Here is a 24,757-nt window from a genome sequence, read left to right as displayed (position 1 = left end):
CCTCAGTGGAACATACCTGTGCAGAATTCCATGTAAATTTCTGCTGTGCATTTCGCTCAAAACATCTGCTCCCAATTTATGTTCCCAAGTTCCTGCCTTATAGCATCATATTTCCCTCACCCCAATTAAATGTTTTCCAAATTGTCTGCTCCCATCCCTCTCCAGTGCTATGGTAAGGGAGATAGAGTTGTGAATACTATCTCCAAAATGCTCTCCCACCAAGAGATCTGACACCTGACTAGGTTCATTTTCTAATAATAGATCAAGTATATCCTCTCCTATAGTTGACATCTATGAATTGCATCGAGAAACCTTCAAGCAAGGTTTGACCTAACACCCAACAAGCTCCACCCCATCTAAACCCCTTGGTCTAAGGAGATGACAATCAATATTAGTAAAGTTAAAATCCTGCATCACATCAACCCTATTATTGCACCATTCCAGAATCTGCATCCCTATCTGCTCCTCAATGCCTCTGTTACAGGGTCTATCAAAAACACCTAGTAGCGTCATCTTTCCCCCCATTTCTAACTTTCACCCATAAAGACTCAGTAGACAATTCATCCATGATGTTTCCTTTTCTACAGCCATGATACTATCAGTCATGCCCCCACCTCTTTTGCCTCCTGCTCAGTCCTTTCTGAAACATCTAAAGCATGACACACTCATCAGCCATTCCTGCTCCTGAAACATCCAAGTCACTGTAATGGCCATAACATCATAGTTCAACATATTGATCCATGTTCTGTTCATCTGCCCTGTTTATGATACTTATTACAACTAAATAGACACATCTCAAACTTCTGTATGCATCTTCGCTCTATCATCTGCCTATCCTTCCTCACAAACTCCCTACTTGTGTGTCACCCCACCCCCCATCCTCTGTCTCTTCTGTTTGGTCCCACCTCCCATGTAAATCTAGTTGAAATCCTCCTCATAGCTTTAGTAAACTTCCTTCCCAGGATATTGGTTCCCTTCCAGTTCAGGTGCCACCTGTCCCACTTGTACAGTTCACCCCTTCCCCAGAAAAGGTTCCAATGATCCAAGAACCATTTCCTTGGCCATTCATTCATCTCTGCTATTTTCTTGTTCTAACCTTCACTAGCTAATGGCACTGGGAGTAATCCTGCTCTTCAGCCTCCTTCCTAACTCCCTAAACTTACTGTGCAAGACCTCTACCCCTCTCTTGCCTATGCCATTAGTACTAACGTACCACGACCTCTGGCTGCTCACTGTCCCCTTCAAGAATATTCTGCAATATTCAAGGACATCCTGGACCCAAGCACCTGGGAGACAACACATGACAACACCTTATCAGCTCTGGGGATCTTCCATTCACTGCCACCAACCTCATAGTTCCCACACCCCGCACTTCCTGTTTCTACCTCCTAACCAAGATCCACAAACCTGCCTGTCCAGATAGACCTATTGTCTCAGCTTGCTCCTGCCCCACTGAACTCATTTCTGCATACCTTGACACTGTCTTCTCCCCCCTTGTTCAATCTCTTCCCACCTATGTTCGTGACACTTCTCATGCTTTGGACGTCCAGTCCCTATATACCTCCATCCCCCACCAAGGTGGTCTCAAAGCTCTTCGCTTTTTTTTTGGATTCCAGACCTAACCAATTTCCCTCTACCGCCACTCTCCTCCGTCTAGTGGAAATAGTTCTTACCCTCAATAATTTCTCCTTTGGCTCCTCCCACTTCCTCCAAACCAAGGGTGTAGCCATGGGCACCCGTATGGATCCCAGTTATGCCTGCCTTTTTGTTGGCTTTGTGGAACAGTCCATGTTCCGAGCCTGTACGGGTATCCGTCCCCCTCTTTTCCTTTGCTACATCGACAACTGCATTGGCGCTGCCTCTTGCATGCATGCTGAGCTTGTCAACTTCATTAACTTTGCCACCAACTTTCACTCTGCCCTCAAATTTACCTGGTCCATTTCTGACACCTCCCTCCCTGATCTTTCTGTCTCCATCTATGGAGACGACCTTTCTACTGATACCTATTATAAGCTTACAGACTCTCACAGCTGCCTGGACTATTCCTCTTCCCACCTTGTCTCTTGCAAAAAGGCTATCCCCTTCTCAGAATTCCTCCGTCTCCACTGCATCTGCTCTCAGGATGAGGCTTTTCATTCCAGGACGAAGAAGATGTCTTTTTTTAAACAAAGGGGCTTCCCTTTGTCTTTTTCCCTTTGTCCACCATCAACTCTGCTCTCAGACGCATCTCTCCCAATTCCCGCACATCTGCCCTCACTCGATCCACCTACTACCCCACTCGGGATAGGGTTCCCCTTGTCCTCACCTACCACCCCACCAGCCTCCAGGTCCAACATATAATTCTCTGTAACTTCTGCCACCTGCAACAGGGTCCCACTACCAAACACATTTTTCCCTCCCCCCCCCCCCCCCACTTTCTGCTTTTCGTAGGGATCGCTCCCTACGCGACTCCCTTGCCAACCGGCCCCCCTCCATCCCTTCCAACACCGATCTCCCTCTTGGCACTTATCCTTGTAAGTGACTTACTTCTCCCTTTACCTCTTTCAGTGTTCACTCATCTACTCTTGAGTTCTGAACATTGGGTGTAACCACCTGTTCAAAAATCATATCTACCAATTACTCTGTGTCCCGGATGACCCTTAGTTCATCCTGCTCCAGCTCGATAAGGTGGCCTTTCAGGAGCTGGAGTTGGCTGCATTTCCTGTAGGTGTAGTCATCAGGGAGACCTTCACTGGCTATGCACTGGCTACTTCTTTTAAGAAAAAAAGCACACAAGGAAAAATAACTCTCTGTGTTTGGTGGTGCTCCGCCTGCCTTTCACTGCTGCTAATACCTCTGATGCTTCCCTCACCTGTGCACTGATAGTTTTTAGTTGCTGTGAGCTTGATAGGACAAAAGGAACCTGCTTGATTGTGTGAGGCCAGACTCACTGAGGTAGGTTGTTGTTGTTGGAGATATCAAAATGTTGTGTTAGTAAGTCCTGGAAGAGTTTCCCTACTCTTGCCCCACCTTTGAAAGTTAAAATTCCTTGGTTTACAGCCTAAAATGTTAAATTATTTTTCTTTTTACAAATCATAAACACATGGGCTTCTGCATTTGCTAGAAATGCAGAAAATGGCACAAAAATTCAGAAGGAACTTAGCAGCATCTATTGAAAGAAGTTGTCTTAGTTTCAGGTCAAAACTTGATTGGGACCCTTTATTTCTTTTCATAGATGCTGCCCGATCTGTTAGGATCCTCTAGCATTTTGTATGTGTTTCTCATATCACAAATGTAGTCTAGTGTGTTGAAGAGGGAAACATCTTTTTATCAGACTATTGTAGACTCTGTAGATGGTTGTTTTTAAAGGTTGGTAGAGATGGATGCCCTTCTTGTATGCGAGAATTGAATTGCAGTAACATTTACATGTTGAAAAGTGAGATATGTTTAAATAGCTGTTATTGGCTGGCATGATTGTGGTGGGTTGAATAGTCTCATGTGCTGGACATATTTATGAAAAGCTCATTGTCTTTCTCCCACTGTCCCAAATTCAGGTATTTTCTGAAAGCAACTATCAGCCGCAGGTTAAATGATGTTTCAAAGGAAATGGATGTCGTTGTTCATACCCTAAGTACCTATCCTGAGATGAATTCGTCTATCAAAATGGAAGTTGGGATTGAAGATTGCCTACACATTGAATTTGAATACAACAAGTCAAAGTACGTACAGTGAAATCCTGTTATATTTAACAGATAGGAAAGGCAGCAAAAGCTGCACATAATTGCACATGAATGTTAAGAGTGATGGAAACTGGAACAAGATTAACTTAATTAATGCATACAGTTAAGAGAAAGTTTGTAATTGCTGGAAATCCAAGTAACACATACAAACTATGTGTTCAGCAGGCCAAGCAGCACCTATGAGAAAGAGTTTAGACGATGTTTCAGTCTGAATCTTGCCAGAGTGTTGTAATGGATATAGATTTTTAGTTGCATATGTAATTTCTTCACTACATATGTTATCCTAGGCTTAGCATTCTTGCATTATTTAAATGCTCATTTTCCTCCTTTTGAAATTGGCAATGGCAAGGAAGGAGATAATCTAATGTATTAAATCTTTTCTGACAATTTTATGAAGTGATGAAAGGTCTTTATTCCTTTCTATAGATGCTTTCTGACTTGTTGAGATCCTCCATAATTTTTTTATGTTACTTTTAAATCTGTTCCAAGGGAATCGGACAGTCTCATTGTTGTGTTCTCCTTATTGCCCATAATGCTTTTATATTTTCTTATGACATGGAGACTGTTTGGCCAATTGCATCAGTGCTGACACTGTGATCAATACCAATCCTGCAGGTGTTTCTTGGCAACTATATTATCTTGTATGGCCAGCAGCTCCATCTAATTCTTCTAATACTTGGACTCATTTACAGTAACCAATTAATCTGCCAACCAATATATCTTGAAGATGTGGGAGAAAACCTGAGCACCTGGGAGAAGTTCATATTCATAAATTGTACAGGCCAGGCAGTATCCAAATTCAGGATATAGGAGCAAAGAGAGCAGCGTTATTTGTTGCACTGCTGTGTCTTCCAGCTCTCTTCAATGCAACAACTGCCTCCACTTTTACCGACATGTTGCTAGACTGACACACCTAGCAAAATAGAAGGAGATATGTACATTTTTATTCAAAATAATAAAACTGGTAGTTGAAAAAATCCTGTCATAATATTTTGGAGGAAAGGAAGGGACTTAATTCCAGTGTACAAGTCAAGTTTGACTTTGGTGAATGTTGTTGTGCTTTGTAACTCCAAAGCATAAAAACTAATTGCAAGAATAAACCATGTTTTTCTGTCTAGATCTGCTTTGATCCTTGATTCTCTCCTGGTCCTGGCTTCTGTGTCTCTCTTTACCTTGATATTTTTCTTTCTCACATTCCATCTCTTTAATACTTTTCCCTTATCACTGACATTTTTTCTCTTTTTTGTCTCTCTGAATTTTTTGTCTCTCTAACATCTTCCCTTTTCTTCTAGTTTCTGTGACTATCTTTGAATTTGATTATTTATCCTCTTCCATTTCCCAGATATGTTGAGTTTGTCACTTTTACAATACCTCTGAACAGCATTGTCCTTCCTTAGTTCAATATGCAAAGAGGTTGGCACCGACACCTGCTTGTCCACTTTTGGGCTGCAGTTCATGGTGTTCAGCATGGAGACAGTTGTAGCATCATCCAGTACCTTTCTTAGTTTGCTTTCAGGAGTTGACAGGGAATATAACATGCAAATGGTGGATCAATCTCTTATCGAGTTGTAGTTGTCTCCATCAGTCAGAGCCCCACTGCTGATCCTCCTGCTTTTACCACCTATAGACCCATCTGGCTTGTTGGTTGTGAAATCTCACTGTTATGAATGTCATTCCCATAGGAACTATCTTTTCTCTAGTGTAAGTTCTTGGTTGGATATCTGAAGGCCTCATTTCTGTATCTTTGAAATGCCTTTCAGAAAAGAAGGAAAAAAATTCAGAAAGAAGCTCAAAACCATTGTGATGAAGCTAATTTCTGAAAGAGCACCTTTTTGTTGGACTTCATACAAACCTCTACCATTGGCATGCTGTAAATTCATTATTTCTTATAACTGTCTCACCAGGCTCATTAAAGCTAACTCTACCAAAAAGAACCACATGACTCAGCTGTGAGAACCAATATATGAGTAGGGTTGGTATGATTTAGGGTTCAACCAATTATCAACATTGTGTTGTTCCAATTAAAGAAGCCTCAATTTGAGCAAATGCTGCATAAATATTACCCATATATGATTATCGGTCAGAAAGAAATAACAGGTCTTACACATGATAAAACTGTAAAGAAAATTTATTTACCGATTTCAGCTTTATAAAACAATTAATAGGAAAAAAAGAATAGAAAAGAAAAGGAAGGCCTATTACAGTAATACCAGTCTAAATATGCACATAAACTTTAGAGCTCATACTGGAGTATTTGGAAGTGTATGTCTTACTCATGCACTGGACCCATAGTCTGCGTGAAAACTGTCTGAACTTCCTTCAAAGTCCATCTCGAACAAACTGACTCTCTTTCAGCAGTATGGTCCTTCCTCCTTAAGAGTTTTTCATATGCACAAAGCACTTCTTGTCACAGGGATTCTCGTTCCAAAGGAATTCTAAGGCATCTTACGTTCTGTCCTGCTCCATAGACACAAAACCAGACTACTGTTCTTCAGAGAACTCTTCCCTATAGCTCTATATAACCTTCTCTTTCATCCCACAGTCGTGATTGGCTTACTCGCATTTCTAAGCTGGATACCTTAGATTCTTTTACTAGCCGAAGCCAGAACAAACTTTCCAGCATGGCACACTGCTTTTACAGAGAACAGAACATAAACTACGTCACAGCATAGCAGTAGAAATCTTAACCAGGGTATTACAATTTAAGCTGCTTGGTACTTAGTCCTCCCCACGTAGATACTGCCAACAAGAATGAAAACCCAGTAAAATAATGATGTCACAAATCATAAGTTCCACACCATCCAAATATATATTTTGTCCAGAACTGTTCTATTGTTACCATTGACTGAGTCCTGCAATTCCACGCCTAACTCCTTTTGTGGACTACTGTCGGAACAAGTGCTGCAGGAACTGAAAATGACTTGCATTTAATTTGGTAATCAATACTGGCAGTTCCCTCATTCGTGATACTCATGGAGAAATGTTCAGTGTTCTTACTTTGCCTAACTTCCTAAAATCAGATCTACTGTTTTATCAGCAGAGTGTACAGGTTGAAAGTGACAAATCTTGTGCTGTATATTTGAGGAACTGTTGTTTACTTTTGTTGTAAAGTTGTAAAGTTATAGTTCTATCAGTAACTGCCAGCTTGGTTATAAATATTAAACATAGAAACATAGAAAACCTAAAGCCAATACAGGCTGTTGTGCCGAACATGTCCCTACCTTAGAAATTTCTGGGCTTACCCATAGCCCTCTGTTTTTCTAAGTTCCATGTACCTGTCCAAAAGTCTCTTAAAAGACACTATCGTATCCTCCTCCAACGCCAATGCCAGTAGCCCATTCCACATGCTCACCACTCTCTGGTACAAAACTTACCTCTGATGTCTCCTCTGTACCTATTCTCCAGCACCTTAAACCTGTGTCCTCTTGTGGCAACCATTTCAGCCCTGGGAAAAAGCCTCTGACTATCCACATGATCAATGCCTCTCATCATCATATATACCTCTATCAGGTCACCTCTCATCCTCCGTTGCTCCAAGGAGAAAGGGCTGAGTTTACTCAATCTATTCACATAAGGCATGCTCCCCAATCCAGGCAACACCCTTGTAAATGCCCACTGCATCCTTTCTATGGCTTCCACGTCCTTCCTCTAGTGAGGCAACCAGAACTGAGCACAGTACTCCAAGTGGGGTCTGAGCAGGGTCCTATATAGCTGCAACATTACCTCTTGGCTCCTAAATTGAATTCCACTATTGACGAAGGCCTATACACAGGCCTTCTTAACCACAGAGTCAACCTGCGCGGATGCTTTGAGTGTCCTAAGGATTCCAACCCCAAAATGCCTCTGATCCTCCACACTGCCAAGTCTTACCATTAACACTATATTCTGCCGTCATATTTGACCTTTCAGAATGAACAATTCCACACTTAACTGGGTTGAACTCCATCTGCCACTTCTCAGCCCTGTTTTGCATCCTATCAATGTCCTGCTGAAACCTCTGACGGCCCTCCATTCTATTAACAACATCGTCAACCTTTGTGTCATCAGCACACTTACTAACCAATCCCTCCTCTTCTTCATCTACGTCATTTATAAAACTCGCAAAGAGAAGGGGTCCCAGAACAGATCCCTGAGGCACACCACTGTGACCAACCTCCATGCAGAATATGACCCGTCTACAACCACTCTTTGCCTTCTGTGGGCAAGCCAGTTCTAGATCCACAAAGCAATGTCCCCTTGGATCCCATGCCCCCTTACTTTCTCAATTTGCCTTGCATGGGGTAACATCAAATGCCTTGCTGAAATCCATGTACACTACATCTACTGCTCTTCATTTATCAATGTGTTTAATCACATACTCAAAAATTCAAACAGGCTCGTAAGGCACGACCTGCCTTTGATAAAGCCATGCTGACTACTCCTAAACATATTATACCTCTGCAAATGTTCATAAATACTGCCTCCCAGGATCCTCGCCATCAACTTACCAACCACTGAAGTAAGATGCACTAGTCTATAATTTCCTGGGCTATCTTTACTCCCTTTCTTGAATAAAGGAACAATATCCGCAACCCACCAATCCTTTGGAACCTCTCCCGTCCCCATTGATGATGCAAAGATCATCGCCAGAGGCTCAGCAGTCTCCTCCCTCACTTCCTACAAAAGCGTAAGTCCCAATAATCCAGAAATCTGAATCCCTGCCCCTTGCTTCAATCCCTCAGCTATGCATTTATCCTCCACCTTATTCTATTCTTATACTCACTGTCACATGGCACAGGCAGTAAACCTGAGGTAACTACTTTTGCAGCCCTGCTTCACAACTTCCTTTCCAACTCCCTGTAGTCTATTTACAGGACCTCTTCCCTTTTCCTATCAATGTCATCGTACCAATATGTACCATGACCTCTGGATGTTCTCTCTCCCACTGCAGGATATAGTGGAAGCAATCTGAAACATTGTGGACCCTGGCACCTTGGAGGCAAACTACCATCTGAGTTTCTTTCCTGTGTGCACAGAATTGCCTGTCTGACCCCAAACTATAGAGTCCCTTATCACTACTGACTTTCTGTTCCTTTCCCTATCCTTCTGAACCACAGGGCTGGACTCTGTTCCAGAGACACAGAACTATTGCTCCTCCCAGGTAGGCTGTCCTCCCCAACAGTTCTCAAACTGGAGCACCTATTGTTCAGGGGTACAGCCACAGGGGTACTCCCTTGTACCTGACTCTTCCCCTTCCCCTCTCCTGACTGTGACCCACTTGTCTGTCTCCTGAGTCCCTGGTGTGACCACCTGCCTGTAACTCCTTTCTATCACCTCCTCGTTCTCCCTGATCAGACAAAGGTTATCAAGCTGCACGTCTGACACTGAGCTCAGAACATCAGCCTCACACATATACTTGCTTTCCGCAGTTAACACGGTTAAACCTACCTCGTCTTGTCCTGATACCGCCTAAGCCTGTTGACCCAAAACCCTCTCACTTTGCTGCGCACTGGATATGGTGGTCTTTTTAATGTTTTTCTGTTCTACTGGCTGATGTCATGCGCCTGTGCAGTCTTGCCTCTCTTTACCCCGAGTAGTAAAATGCCTTAGATCTGAAAATTCTTCGCCATTCCAGTGGCAGCCTTCTTACTTCCAATCTAAAACAGCTGAAGAATTCTTTGCCTTTTTAAACTTTTACCGTTCTTTTGGCTGACATCATGTGCCTGCTATTACAATTACTACAACTGTAGTCCATTTCTTTGATATTTTCTGTGATAATTGATGCACAGCCTAATCATAAGGTTTATGCTTTTGAATCTGATAACCATAGCTGTCTTGGGAGAAACAAATATATTGTGCATGAATATTGTATATTAATCAAATTTGATGCATAGCTGAAGTATATACCCGTTTTCTACTTGTGTGCTATGATTACTTTGTTTTGTTAATTACACAAATTTCCTAGTTTCACTTGTGTAAAGTAGAAGACAATGACTAAAGTCTACTATTAGACTTTAGTAATTGTCTCTGGTCATCACAGAATGGAATATGTGGATAACATCTGTTGTGCATGTGGCCTGGTCACACATCAATACTACTAATAAAAATGCTGGAGACAGGAGCTAAGTTTCATGGTTCTTTACTGACAGCAACTGAACTCTGAACACACACGTACAGATTACTATGCGCCTAATAGCGCATCCAACAACATAAAGTAGTCCCTTATTATAATGTGGGCTATACAGTATACTCCTCCCATTTTATTTTAAAAGTGTATATGCTAACAAATATGTATACCCTTAACATACAAATGCCTACCAATTGTTTACTTAGTAACTTTATTATAACAAAGTAACAAAATAATATCAAATTATGACAAGCCTTTTTTTTACTTTCAGTTTAAGACCCATTTATAATGCAAGACTCTGTGGAGGTCTTCTCTGCCTCTCTGGGTAACATCTGACTTGAAACATTTACTCTGGGGAATAAGTCTTCACAGGTACATCAGGTGGGTTCTCAGCACTGATGACAGGCTTATCTGTAGGGGAGGCTGATGTGGTCACAGCAGGTGTTTGCTTCTATGTCTGGGGAGTCCATGCCAGGTGTTGTTAAGTTTTTCACCTGAGCATCCAAGATTTGGTCCACATGCCGTCTCCATACATTCTCTTCCGTCTGTACTCTATACATCAGTGGCCCGTCTATGGCGGAAATTATACCCAGCTGCCACTTTACAGTCCAGTAATCACAAGCAAGAACTGATTGTTCCACATTGAATCTCTGTGTGGACTCAGCATTCAAGTGTTTGAACTGTCTGTTTTCCACATCACGTTGTACATCTGGTTTGAGAAGATCCACGCAGGACCTCAGGTTCCTGTTTAGAAACATCATCGCTGGAGTCTGGTTAGTGGTTGCATGTACTGAATTACGATAGGCAAGGAGGAAGTTGTCTGTCTTGTGTTGTGGTGGTCGATTTTCACTGTACCTTGCCTTCCTTGAAAGTCTGTACAAATCTTTCTGCCAAGCCATTTGTGGACGGACGGTAAGGGGCCGATGTAAAGTGCTTGATTCCATTGTTCTTCACAAGACTTTGGAATTCTTCAGAGACAAATTATTGTGCAGATTCACTCTGATATGCCATTCCTGGTGAACATGGCCCTCAGCGCTGTAATGGTCTTTTCTGATGTGGTTGTCTTCATTTTGATGACCTCTGGCCATTTGGAATGTGCATCAACGGCGATGAAAGAGATAGACCATGAATGGTCTAGCAATGTCGATGTGCACTTGTTGCCATGGTGATGAGGGCCTCCCACGGATGGAAAGGGTCTTGTGGTGGGGTGTTCTGGATCTTTTGACATCCAGAGCAGTTCTTGATCACGTCCTCAATCTGTTCATTGATTCCTGGCCACCATACACAGGCACGGGCAAGGCTTCTCATCTTCACGGTACCCAGGGGCCCCTTGTGCAGTTCCTGAGCACTCTGGTGCGTAGCTTGAGAGGAATCACAACTCGTGAACCACACATCAGTGTTCACCGACGCACTGACAACCACTCCTTCCTCACTGAGTTTTGCCACGTGTTGGTCATCCCTTTACTGTGATGTCATACACTTTTGGCAACGTAGGGTTATTGCGTATTTCGCTTTCAATGAGGCTGTTTGTCACTGGTAATTGTTCAGCTACCGTTTTGTGAAAGACCTCTGCTGAATACATTTGTGTAGTTATCTCTGAAGTCAGCAGTGACAAACCATCTATGTTACCGTGTTGCTTGGTCCCCTTAAGAAAGAAAGGAGCTTAAGAAGGGGCTGAGGAGAGCAAGAAGGGGCATGTGAAGGCCTTGGCGAGTAGGGTAAAGGAAAACCCCAAGGCATTCTTCAGTTATGTGAAGAACAAAAGGATAACAGTAGTGAAGATAGGACCGATTAGAGATAAAAGTGGGAAGATGTACGTGGAGGCTGTGGAAGTGAGTGAGGTCCTTCAGTATTCACCACTGAGAGGGAACTTGATGACGATGAGGACAATATGAGTGAGGTTGATGTTCTGGAGCATGTTGATATTAAGGGAGAGAAGATGTTGGAATTGTTAAAATATATTAGGATGGATAAGTTCCCGGGGCCTCACTGAATATTCCCCAGATTGCTCTACGAGGCAAGGGAAGAGATTGCTTAGCCTCTAGCTAGGATCATTAAGTCATCATTGTCCACAGGAATGGTACCAGAGGATTGGAGGGAGGCAAATGTTGTCCTCTTGCTCTAAACAGGTAGTAGGGATAGTCTGGGTAATTATAGACCAGTGAGCCTTATGTCTGTGGTGAGAAAGCTGTTGGAAAAGATTCTTAGAGATAGAATCTGTAGGCATTTAGAGAATCATGGTTTGGTCAGGGACAGTCAGCTTGGCTTTGTGAAGGGCAGATCATGTCCAACAAGCCTGATAGAGTTCTTTGAGGAGGTGACCAGGCATGTAGATGAGGGTAGTGCAGTGGATGTGATCTACATGGATTTTAGTAAGGCATTTGACAAGGTTCCACACTGTAGGCTTATTCAGAAAGTCAGAAGGCATGGGATCCAGGGAAGTTTGGCCAGGTGGATTCAGAATTGGCTTGCCTGAGTCAGTGGTGGAGGCAGATTCACTAGTGAAATTTAACAGACTACTAGAGAGGTATATGGAGGTATTTAAGGTGGGGTTATATGGGAGGCAGGGTTTAAGGGTCAGCGCAGCATTGTGGGCCAAAGGGCCTGTACCGTGCTTTATTGTTCTATGTTCTTATCCAATGTGGCAGGAATGGAATTTTTGGAAAGTGTCATTAAGCACTTCATGATGATTGCTGTCAGTGTTACTGGGTGGGTAGTCATTTAGTTCTGAAGGTGTAGAGTGCATTGGTACAGGGATGATGGTGGCTGCCTTGAAGCATGTGGGGACATCAGTCTGAATGTGTAAAGTGTTGAAGATGTGCTTTGATGGTGTGCTAATCCATCTGAATTTTCCCGAGCCATTCATTCCCAACAATGGTGGTCCTCCATTTCTCGGTACATGGAAGATCAGTTGCTGTGTTTTACCTTGGTGAGTCACTGTCACTTTAATTTTACCTTTGGGACACACTCTCTGTCTTGTATAAGTCTTTCATTTCAGAGGTATGTGAGAAAACAGTCATTTGTAGTCGTGTACTGAGATCACCGTTAAAGCTGAGACTGTATCCAACTCCATTTTCAGTCTCACGCCTGCCACTTCTGGAGTGATCCATATTACTCTTCGATCATCTGTAACTTTCATGCTGTGAAGTCACAGACAAGACAGTTCACTTTTGTCTGAATCGTTTTCATTAGAACTGCCTTCTTTCAATTTATCTACATTGCTGTATTTTCCTTTCTGGGGTTTCAGTGTTCCTCTGTATTCTGTCCCTTTGTTGTTTACTAGCTTTGCATACTCTGCCAATGTGGCTCTGTTTGCCACAGTTTATGCATTCTTTGTCTTTAAACCAGTGGCCTCAGGGTCATGTGACCTGTTCCCACAATGATATTTCTTTCCTTCATTTCTGTTCAGCATGTTCCCACAACAAACCCCACAGATTTCATTTTTTTTTCTGTGGACTATTACTTTAAAAGAGCTCTTCAGTGAGGCGAGACTATGATGTTGTTCACTGACTGACTCAGAGCTTGTTTACCTTTAAAACAAGGACACAGACAGTCACACTCAGAAGTCAGAAGAAGAGAGAGGAGCGAACCTGGAAAAAGTAGCCCCTCCAGCTTGTCAAAGCTGAGCATTTGGAACTCTGCTATATAGGGTGGGTTGGTTATTGATCCAGTGCACATTGAATGTGTGGCCGTCACTTCATATAATCCATAGAAGTGGATTAAGGAATGTCCTTTAGGACCAATCGACGTTAATCCTTGCATGGATATGTTATGTGGTAACCCCTTGAAGACGACAACCCTGTGACAGATCACTCTTGCGGTAATTTGTATGTGGATTTGGAATGGCTCAACAGGATCTTCAACTGCTGATACTAATTACCATCATGGTACATGTAGAATTCAACATATTTGCCTTCTCTGTACATTTTACCTTGGATTACAAATATCTCTGTCCCATCATTTATTCCTTGGATTACTGAACTTTCCTACTTTACCATCTCGAGTCTAAGCCTTGTTCCCCAGGCTCAATAGTTTGAGAGCTATATTTACACATATTGATACAGATAACACTGTTAACTTTTGTTTATCTTGTTTAAATTACAATATTGTAAGCAGTTACTAATTAAGATAGTGGTTTTAACATAAAAAGAACAGACTCCAGATGTAATCTATTGCTGTTGGTTTGTTTCTAAAATGTTACAGTCTGTAACACTCTGTATTCTGTCCCTTTTCTGCTGTTTACTATTTTGGCATACTCTGACAATGTGGCCCTGTTTGCCACAGTTTCTGCATTCTTTGTCTTTAAACCAACTGTCCTCAGGGTGAAAAATATTTCTTTCCTTCATTTCTGTTCAGCATGTTCCCACAATGGTAACATTTCTTAGAATCATTTCTGCTCAGTGACATTTTATTAGTAGCATATTCGAAAGAGTTTTATTGTATCTCTGAAACACTTTATGGGGCTATTTCTAAAATGATTGCGATGTTCCCCCTAAGACATCAGACCATTCCCTTACTGGGTCTCTCCGCTTAGGTACCCGGGGCTCGCTCTCTGAGGGGTTTCCCATCATTCACACTCCCTCCTGAAGTGTCCCTCCACCACAGTTATAACAGACAATACCAGCCACTACCCTTCTCATGAGATCCTGGGCATTAGCAGCCTTCTGCATAGTCCATCCTCTTAGATCCACCTCCCTAACAGCTCTAACGTATGGGGTGGCTACACCAGCTGTTAACATTTCAGTCCTAAACTCTGCCATGAGCTCACATACCATGAGCTCCTTCACCACTCCCCAGGGTGGATTGTTAGTGGTCACCTCAGCCAGCGGGACCACTACTGAGGACTGTACCCTAAGGATGGAAAATAGTCAGAAAATACAGACTTCTCCCCGTTCCCCTGAAACATGTTCTGTAATCCCATCATAAGGTCCTGTCTCATCAAACACCTTTTCTAGCAGTTGCATGTAGACCACAGAGGTGTAGCAAAAGGGTCCTGTGTCTTTATGGATCTCACTGCATCAACAATCATTCCCTTCAAACTTTTGAAATTGTTGTCTTTTTTCATCATCTGCCACTCATCTAGCCACTGAGAAGTCTCATACTCTTCCCCTTTAGAGGTGGACTTTGTTCTTGAGAATAGGCTGAGTTCGCAATAGCTGGGATTTTGAAACTGGGCATTTTGCCATTTGTTCACCAGCTAAGGGTCACTACCAACTCAGAATACTCAGCCCTCGCTGGAGGACTCATTAGACCTTCTGCATCAGACCACTCTTTCCCCTCACTCAACAGAAACGAGAGCAACTTGTCTTTTTAAGTCTCTGCCCCCTGTGGGAAACTCGGCTTCCGATTCAGCACACTCACCTTCAATTCCCTCCTCTTGGAAAGTACGGGCAGCTTATGGTTCCCATTTCCAATAGTACCAGGCAGTTCTACTGTTGTTACTTCCATGTTAGTCTGAACTAGAAGAAAGTCTTTGCCTGCCATTTTATGAAATCTCTACTATACCTTTGCAGCATCCATAACCACGTATAGTAATCACTTACTGATTAATAGTTTAACCCAGACTTAAACACATAACCCACTGGTTCAATGTTCAAGGCAGTCCCACAGCATCTAATGAAATTGATCCCGGAGTATACCTATACCCACAATGAAACACTTAGCTGCATAAGTCTAGGGAAGACAACATCAAATGTGGACAAGTTTGAGTTCATTTTGAACTTCTGTGTCACTAACGTGCTGGTCCTCAGTCACACACCACCTTCTGAATGTTGCTCGTAATTCATGTAGAATAAATGGATATCCCACCAGATCGTGTGGTACGACCATTCTCCCCACCATCTTCTCTCTTGATCTCCTCTTGGACAAAAGTCCAAGATCAGCCTTAATTGTCCCTCACCAGGAAAACCGCCGGCTAATTGGATGGCACATATTCCACATCATCCCTTATCTTCAACAATAACCCAAAACATCTAAAGGCAGAACAGTGCTTGTACAGAGCTGCTAAATGGAATACCTATAGCATAACAGTAAAAATGTGAACTAGGGCATTACAAATGGATTTATGAAAAAGTAAATGTAATGAAATTTGACAACTCTTAAAGATGAAACAGATGTTTTAAGGATCTTTTAGTAAGTATTTTATCAATATGCAAATTTAGGGAATATAAAGAAAAAAGTGTTTTTAAAAATTGAGGAAACTTGCACATTTAATTTATAGCTTAGAATTACAGCAGCATTTTGATATTGGTTTGCTAATGTCATTGATTTACAAAATATTCTTTCTATCTTTTTACAGTCAAATGCAAAGTAAGAATTTTTGAAGCAGCAGTAGAAATGCAGTACTTTAAATACTTACACAAATGCAGTCGTGTATGAGTGTTCAATTTTTTTGTCTATTGTAATTCCAGGTACCATTTGAAGGATGTAATTGTAGGAAAGATATATTTCTTACTGGTTCGCATCAAAATCAAGCACATGGAGATTGACATCATAAAAAGGGAATCTACAGGAACTGGACCAAATGTATTTCATGAGAATGATACAATAGCAAAGTATGAAATAATGGATGGAGCTCCAGTCAGAGGTGTGTATGTGAAAATCTTGATTTATAAAGCAGAGTGGTAAAACTTGTCTTCATGGCTTTGTCACTTGTGTAGTCTTGTTATAGACCACAATGAAATTTGGCCTTCAGCATGGAGTTAAGGCCAGATATTTTTTGCTGCATTTTTAAAATATCTTTCTACTTGATACCAATACACAACTGCAGAGTGCAAAATTATTTTTTGTAAACATGAATAGATTTTTCAGAAGATTGTGGGCAGAACAATTGGATTACAACTGTATAATTAGTTAGCCAGGTATGTGAAGCATATTATGTTGGGACGACATGATATAATGTGAAATAATTTTGGTAAGCTTCATTTGCCTGTTTTCAGAAAGCCCCAAAACATCATTAATGTTGAGAGTACCTATGTGTTGGGGATATACTTGAATAAAATTTTAAGTTGCAACTTGTAGAGAGATTTCAGCAGTTGGTTCTTCTAGCTGAAGCATTGATTTCCTGGCTCTTCAATGTTATATTTAATAAGGAGTTCAGCAAGAGAATGTGGTTGGTGCACTTCTCTATTTTTGAAGTCAAGATAAAATTTATTATCGAAGTGCAAATATGGAACTACATACTATCTTGAGATTTCTTTGAGATTTCTTGAGAATCATTTTAGAGTAGCAGTGAGTGAAGTTATCCAAACCAGTTCAGGAGGCTAATGTTGTAGAGTAATAACTCTTTCTTCAGGCTTCGGTGCCTCCTTCCTGATGGTAACAATGAGAAGAGGGCATGAAGTGGGTGATGGCAGTCCTTAATAATGGACACTGCCCTTCTAAAGTATCTCTCCTTGACAATGTCTTGGATACTACAAAGAAGATAATTTTATAACTTACTGTAGCTTCTTTGATCCTGTGCAGAAGTCCTCCCCACCCCCATACTAGACAATGAAACAGCCTGTCAGAATACTCCCCACTGTACATTTCTTGACATTTTCAAGTGTTTTAAGTGACAAACCAAGTCATAGCTGCTGTCTTGACACTTAGGGACTTGAAATTGCTCATTCTCTTCAAAATGAAGATTTGTTCATGTTCCCTCGTCTTACCCTGCCTGAAGTCCTGAATTATCTCTGATCTTACTGATATTGATGACAAAGTTGTTCCTATAGAACTAACTAGCTAGTATATCTTCTTCTTAGATGCCCTTTTGTCTTCCATCTGAGACTTTTCCAACAATGGTTGTATCATCAATTTATAGATGGTATTTGAGCTGTGCTTAGCCACACAGCTATGAATGTAGAGAGAGTAGAACAGTGGGCTAAACACTGAACTGCACCAGTGAATGTCCCAAAGTTGGAGAAGAAATATTCAGTGACTTGGTTTCTTCTGTCCTCTGCATAGCAACATCAGCTCTTTGAGTGAAGAAATGTTTGAAACCTATGTCTTTTGTCTAGTGACCCTCCACTCAGGCCCTTGCTGTGGGGACTTCAGCCTGGGAAGGCATTCTTGCCACACCAGTCTAGCCTCATTAAATTTATTTCATTTAGATTCCTCTCTCATTTGCTTAAATGCTAGTTATTGTAAGCCTGATCAACAGAAACTCTCATTGTATAGCAATTCAGCTACTCCAACTATAGTATAGTCTGGTGAGCTTTCATTGCCCCAAAATATGTGCACAATTCCTGAGGCATGGTTTTACCAAGACCACATGAAATTAATAAAAACAGAGTACTAGAAATAGCCTGGTCAAACTGCATACTTATTTAGAAAGAGATGATATTTCTACTTGAAGACCAGCTTGAGCATTTTCTGGTATTTAGATTTCTAACATCTGCAGGTTTAAGATTTTCATTTCTTGTGCAATTGTAATAAGGCATCTTCACTTATCAGCTTCACTCCTGATGTTGGCTTTGTCATGTCGCTTACTGCCTTTGCTGCATATTGTACCTACACACTGATTCCTTTTTTAAGTAATGTACAAGTACAGCCAAGATTCTTCGTATGTCAATACCTGCCAGTCTAACTAAACTACATCAGGTTTCTCAACTGGGGTTCCGTGAGAGGTTGCTAGGGGTTCCATGATAGAAAGTGGACAATTCTGATATGGTTAATGATGTATTACAATCTTCTGGGTCATTTCACACCACTAGTGCAACAATGGACACGAAAAAAAATCAGTCTTTTTTACAAAGCTATAAAAGTTTATTTTCACAACAAATGTACAGACATCAAGTATTTACAAGACAGTGAATAAATTTAAATTAAAATAATATTACTACTGTCTATAAAACAGTCAATTTCCTGGGAGGCCCACCACTCTCCCTTTGTATCCATATTCCTTCTGCAAGGACAGTTGGATAAGAACATATCCTCTGAAGAGGGGCAAGCAGTTGGCCTTGGCAGAGCCCACAACTTTCCACCGCCTAGACCCATGAATGGCCAAGCCCAGGAGCAAGCCTACCAGTAGATCCTCCTCACGACCTGCCCCCTTTCGTACTAGGTGCCCATATGTGAAGAGCGCAGGGCTGAAGTGCAACCAGAACCTTAGCAACAGTCCCTTCAGATAAACAAACAGGGCTGCAACATCTCACACTCTGTGTAAGTGTAAAAACCTGTTGCATGGGACTACCCAATGCAACAGCTTCCATCATCCTAGGTCTCCAATATACTGGAGAAAGATCCCTGCATAAAGTGATTTCCACTGGGGACTTCCTCTGTTGCCAGATGTAAAACAGACCACCAAGAGGAGTCTGGTTGGCAGACAAAGGTAAGGAAGTGAAAGGTATGCTAGAGCAGCCAGTACAAGAAACGCTTTGGAGTGCCACAGAAGAGCACAGTGGGCATCACCATGAGATGACTGACGTTAGATGGGACTGTCTCCTGAGTGGTATCCCAAGTCCTGGGCCTGACAGGCAATTCCAGCCCATCAAGTAGTGCAACTGAAACCCCTCCAATTTCCTGAGTCCCTTTGTCACCTACTGTGTTAGTCTCTAACTGGGCTCACAGCTAAAGCACCATCCTTCATCATTGCATGAGCACTGTATCTGGATCAGATAAGACCCCATACCCTCAACAACTCTCAGTAAAAGCAAGGCAGTTCCCTCAAAGCTACGCAGTTGATGCTGGGCACTGGAATCCGCGTGCCATCTCAGAGGAGGTCACTATACAGGTACCTCTACAGGGTCCTGAAGTGGAGAGTCACCATCTGGGTGTGCACACACCAATGACTGACCACTCTCTGTGACTGGAAAACTCAGGACTTCAGCTGAGTGCCTCAGTTGCCCCAGAAGAAGTCTATCAGCCTCTTCTGGGTCCTGAAGAGAAATCAGTGGGTGGGTCCAAAGTAAGCAGCTGGTACCATGTCTTTACAACAAAAGCTACTTATCAGTGGGTTTTACTTGGACTGGTGATCGATGTTGTCCTATTCCATTCTGACATGCCTGTGGCAAGCAACTTACAAGTGCAGCCATGGTGCAAAGACACTTAACTACAAATAACAGCCATGTGACGAGTAAAAGTGATGTTTTATTTAAATGACTATTGGAATCTCAAAACAAATAGAGTAATGCTTTGGAGTATAAAGTTGCAGTCAGTATAAAAGGTAAGGAAGCAAGTTATTTAGTAGCTTTAAGACCACCTTACGAGAATATTTTAAAAAACTGTGTGAAAACCTGGACAATTAGCACACCAACTATGTTCCAAAATCCAGTGGCTTGGCAGAGGAAGAGCTCTCAGCAGGATTTTTGAGATGAAAAATGAATTGCAGCTGTACTTTCAAGAAAATAATAGGCCAGATTTTGCATAGTGTTTTGAAGATGAAGAATGGCTGCAGAAACTAGCCTACTGAACAGATATTTTTCATTATATGAACCAACCCATCAAGTCTGTACAAGACCCTGGAGAAAATAATTTGACTTAAAGTGACAAGATTCTTGGATGTAAAAGGAAACTGAATCTTTGGAAAAATCATGTTGTAAAAGGAAATCTTGAAAGTAAGGAAGGATATCAGAAAATCTTCTTAGTGAAAATCTTAGTGAAAAGAACCTGGAAGAACTGCAGAATAAAATTGAACTGTAGTTTTCCTCTCTTTCAATATAGTCAGTCATTGGTGTGTGTGCACCCAGTTGGCGGCTTCCCACCTCAGGGCCCTGCTGAGATATCTGTATAATACTACCCTCCCAGATGGCAGATAAAAACTTTCTCCACCTGGACACTGATTTTGAGAGAAGAGAAAGAACTTTGTGAGCTGCAGTCTGGTCGTGCATTCAATTTGAGATTTACTGACCTACACCTGGAGAATTCCTGTGAAAAAAGAGTATTGTGATATTCATGGGAAAGCAAAGAATATTTTGCTGCAGTTTTCAACTTGTGTGACAAGTTTTTTCTTGTTCATCAAACATTAAGAGCAATTATAGAAATCGTCTCATTTCAGTTCATTGAAATCCATGTGTGCTTGCCTTAAGTTTGACCCAGAATTGAGAAATTGTTTGCCTTATGTGTTTTTAAAATTTATGATAGAAACAGAAAGAGAAATTCAAGAAAGGTAAGCTAAGCTTAATTATTGTTTTTTTTACTATGAAAGATCAGTTAAAAATTTATTCTCTATTTAAAAGAGCATTGACAATATTTTTTGAATTATATCTACAACTTACGCTAACATACTGTGTGCAGTAGATATAATAATTTTTACATAGGTGTTCCCAAAGACCTGAAAATTACTTTGAAGGTTCCTTCACCGCAAAAAGATTGAGAAAGACTGTTCTACATTGTACTTCATTGCCATATTTTTCCTGCTCATTCAGTTTGCGTAGATCACCTTGGAACTATTTATATCTAACTATATCTTTCCTGCCAGCTAAACAAATTACTTATCTTAATATACTAGATCAAACCAAAAAAATTATATTTGTCTTAATATACCTGAAATATTAAAAGGGCTAGATATAATGTACTTGGATAGGATGTTTCCTAAAGTGGGGGAGTCTAGGACCAGAGAGCACAATCTCAGAATACAAGGTTATCCCTTTAGAAGAAAGATGAAGATGAACTTAATCATATCAAGTTCAAAGTAAATTTTATTATCAGATCACCTTTATATCACCATATAGTGAATGTGCAGCCTTTATTGTCACCGTTAGCTATGGAAGCCAAGAATTTTGTTATATCTGGTGCAGAGGTTTATAGGTTCTGGATTAGTAAGGGGAGAGGGCAGGAGGATAGGGTTGAGAAGGATAATAATTCAACTATGATGAAATGGCAGAGCAGTATGGGCTGAATGTCCCAAATCTGCTTCTACATCTTATGGTCTTTTGGTACTGAGGATGACCATTCAAACTGCCTACTCCCATCGACATGCATTGGAACCATACCCTTCATAACCTTACCACCAATGTGCCTATCCAAACTTTTCTTAAATGTTGATATCAAGCATGTATACACCACTTGTGTTGGCAGTTCATTCCACACTCTCACAACCCTCAGAATGAAGAAGTGCCCTTTTAACCTTCACTTTAATGCATTCCCTCTGGTTGTAGTACCACCCAACCTCAGTGAAAAACGTCTGTCTATACCCTTCATAATTTTGAATAACACTATCAAATCTCCCTTCTATCTTCTGTGTTCCAAGAAATAAAGTCCTAATGTATTCAGTCTTTCTTTATAACTCAAGTCCTCCAGACTTGGCAATATCTTTGCAAATTTTCTTTGTACTCTTTCAATCTTTATATCTTTTTTGTAGGTAGGTGATCGTAACTGCTCAGAATACTCCAAATTAGGCCTCACCAATGTCTTAGACAACTTCAATATAATATCCCTCCTGTACTCAATACATAGATCTATGAAGCCATTGTGCCAAAAGATTCCTTAATGACACTAATTACCTGTGATGCCACTTTCAATTAATTATGGACCTGCATGCCCTTCCCTACCACACTTCTCAGTCCCTGGTGTTCACTGCGTAAGACTCGTTAGTTAGGAGTCAGATAGGCGATTCTGTGGACAGTCAGGAGACCCAGATGGTAGTTTGCCTCCCTGATGCCAGGGTTCAAGATGTTTCTGATCATGTCCAAGATATCCTGAAGTGGAAGGGTGAGGAGCCAGAGGTCGTGGTACATATAGGTACCAATGACATTGGTAGGAAAAAGCAAGAAGTCCTGGAAGGAGAATATAGGGAGTTGGGAAGGGAGTTGAGAAGAAGGATGGCAAAGGTAGTAATTTTGGGATTACTGCATGTGCCATGAGACAGTGAGAGTAGGAATGGAATGAGGTGGGGGATAAATGCATGGCTGAGGGATTGGAGCAGGGGGCAGGGATTCAAGTTTCTGGATCATTGGGACTTCTGTTGGGGCAGGTGTGACCTGTACAAAATGGAGGGGTTGCACTTGAATCCTAGGGGGCCCAGTATCCTGGTGGGGAGATTTGCAAAGTCTACTGGGGAGATTTTAAACTAGAATGGTAAGGGGGTGGGAATCAAATTGAAGAGACTAGGAAAGAGGACATTAGTTCATATATAGAGAAAGTCAGTAGACAGAGTGTGAGGGAGGATAGACAAGTGACATAGAAGGGGAGTGCTCAGACTGAAGATGAAGGGGAGAAGGAAGAAAAGGATAGTAAAGTTGTTTGCACCGTTGGGGATAAACAAAGAGGAGGAGGTGGAGAATTTCTTAAATGCATCTATTTTAATGCTAGGAGCATTGTAAGAAAGGTGGATGAGCTTAGAGCTTGGATTGATACCTGGAAATATGATGCTGTAGCTATTAGTGAAACATGGTTGCAGGAGGGGTATGATTGGCAACTAAATATTCCAAGATTTCGTTGTTTCAGGTGTGATAGAAGTGGAGGGGTAAGAGGGGGTGGTGTTGCATTGCTTGTCTGAGAAAATATTACAATGGTACTTCGGCAGGATAGATTAGAGGGCTCATCTAGGGAGACTGTTTAGGTGGAATTGAGGAATGGGAAGGCGTACTTACACTTATAGGGGTGTATTATAGACCACTTAATGGGGAGTGAGAACTGGAGGAGCAAATTTGTAAGGAGCTAGCAGATATTTGTAGTAAGTACAGGGTTGTGATTGTGGGAGATTTTAATTTTCCACACGGACTGGGAAGCCCATTCTGTAAAAGGGCTGGATGGTTTGGAGTTTCTAAAATGTGTGCAGGATAGTTTTTTGCAGCAATACATAAGAGGTTCCAACTAGAGAAGGGGTAGTGTTGGATCTCCTGTTAGGGAATGAGATAGGTCAGGTGATGGAGGTATGTGTTGGGGAGCACTTTGGGTCCAGTGATCACAATGTCATTAGTTTCAAAATATGGAGAAGGGTAGGACTGGACCCAGGGTTGAGATTTTTGATTGGAGAAAGACTAACTTTGAGGAGATGCGAAAGGATTTAGAAGGAGTGGATTGGCAAAATTTGTTTTATGAGAAGGATGTAATAGAGAAATGGAGGTCATTTAAAGGTGAAATTTTGAGGGCACAGAATCTTTATGTTCATGTTAGGTTGAAAGGAAAGGTTAAAAGTTTGAGAGAGCCATGGTTTTCAAGGGATGTTGGAAACTTGGTTAGGAAAAAGAGGTATCTGCGATAAATATAGGCAGCATGGAGTAAATGAGATGCTCGAGGAATATAAAGAATTTAAGAAAGAAGTTAGAAAAGCTAAAAGAAGATATGAGGTTACTTTGGCAAGTAAGGTGAAAGTAAGTCCAAAGGGTTTCTAGAATTAATATTAATAGCAAAAGGATAGTGAAGGATAAAATTGGTCCCTTAGAGAATCAGAGTGGACAGCTTTGTGTGGAGCCGAAAGAGATGGGGGAGATTTTGAACAATTTCTTTTCTTTGGTATTCACTAAGGAGAAGGATATTGAATTGTGTAAGGTAAGGGAAACAAGTAGGGAAGTTATGGAAACTCTGATGATTGAAGAGGAGGAAGTACTGGTGCTTTCTTTTCTTTCTTTTTCAATCTTTTTATTGAATTTCATATATAAAAAAAACATAACATAATAATGAATAGGTTATAAATGCATAAGACTTGAAATTGAATTAATAGTAGGATAACAATATCCTATTAAAATATCAACAGAAAAACATAATACATTATCAATCAAGTCTATAATAATTATATGAAAAAATAAGAATAATTTTCAACAAGAAAAAATTATAAAAATACAAGCAAAAAGTATATATTAAGAAAAAAAAATACTAAACTAAACTAACATGGGCAATAATAAGTTTATTTGTATATGATAGTGCCAAAAACTCCGGAACTCCATACCAGAACAAGAATAGACAGAGAGAAGGTCTGGGAGAGGTCAAATTAATTCATATGAAAATGTCGAATGAACGATCCCCAAGTTTCTTCAAATTTAACAGATGAGTCAAAAATAGTGCTTCTAAT

General features: G+C 41.1%; 1 protein-coding gene across 1 annotated transcript in view; it reads left to right on the top strand.

Annotated features, from left to right (window-relative positions):
* LOC132386025 (vacuolar protein sorting-associated protein 26B-like) overlaps window positions 1-24,757 on the top strand; it is a 78,877-nt gene that overhangs the window by 21,197 nt on the left and 32,923 nt on the right. The window contains exons 3-4 of the mRNA XM_059958307.1: window positions 3,534-3,698; window positions 16,236-16,411. Coding sequence (XP_059814290.1) covers window positions 3,534-3,698; window positions 16,236-16,411 — 341 coding nt within the window. The remainder of the gene's footprint in view (window positions 1-3,533; window positions 3,699-16,235; window positions 16,412-24,757) is intronic.

This window comes from Hypanus sabinus (assembly GCF_030144855.1).
Source record: "Hypanus sabinus isolate sHypSab1 chromosome Y unlocalized genomic scaffold, sHypSab1.hap1 SUPER_Y_unloc_3, whole genome shotgun sequence".
Classification (NCBI taxonomy): Eukaryota; Metazoa; Chordata; class Chondrichthyes; order Myliobatiformes; family Dasyatidae; genus Hypanus; species Hypanus sabinus.
Note: the sequence above shows the minus strand (reverse complement) of the source record. Positions and strands in the feature narration are given on the sequence as shown.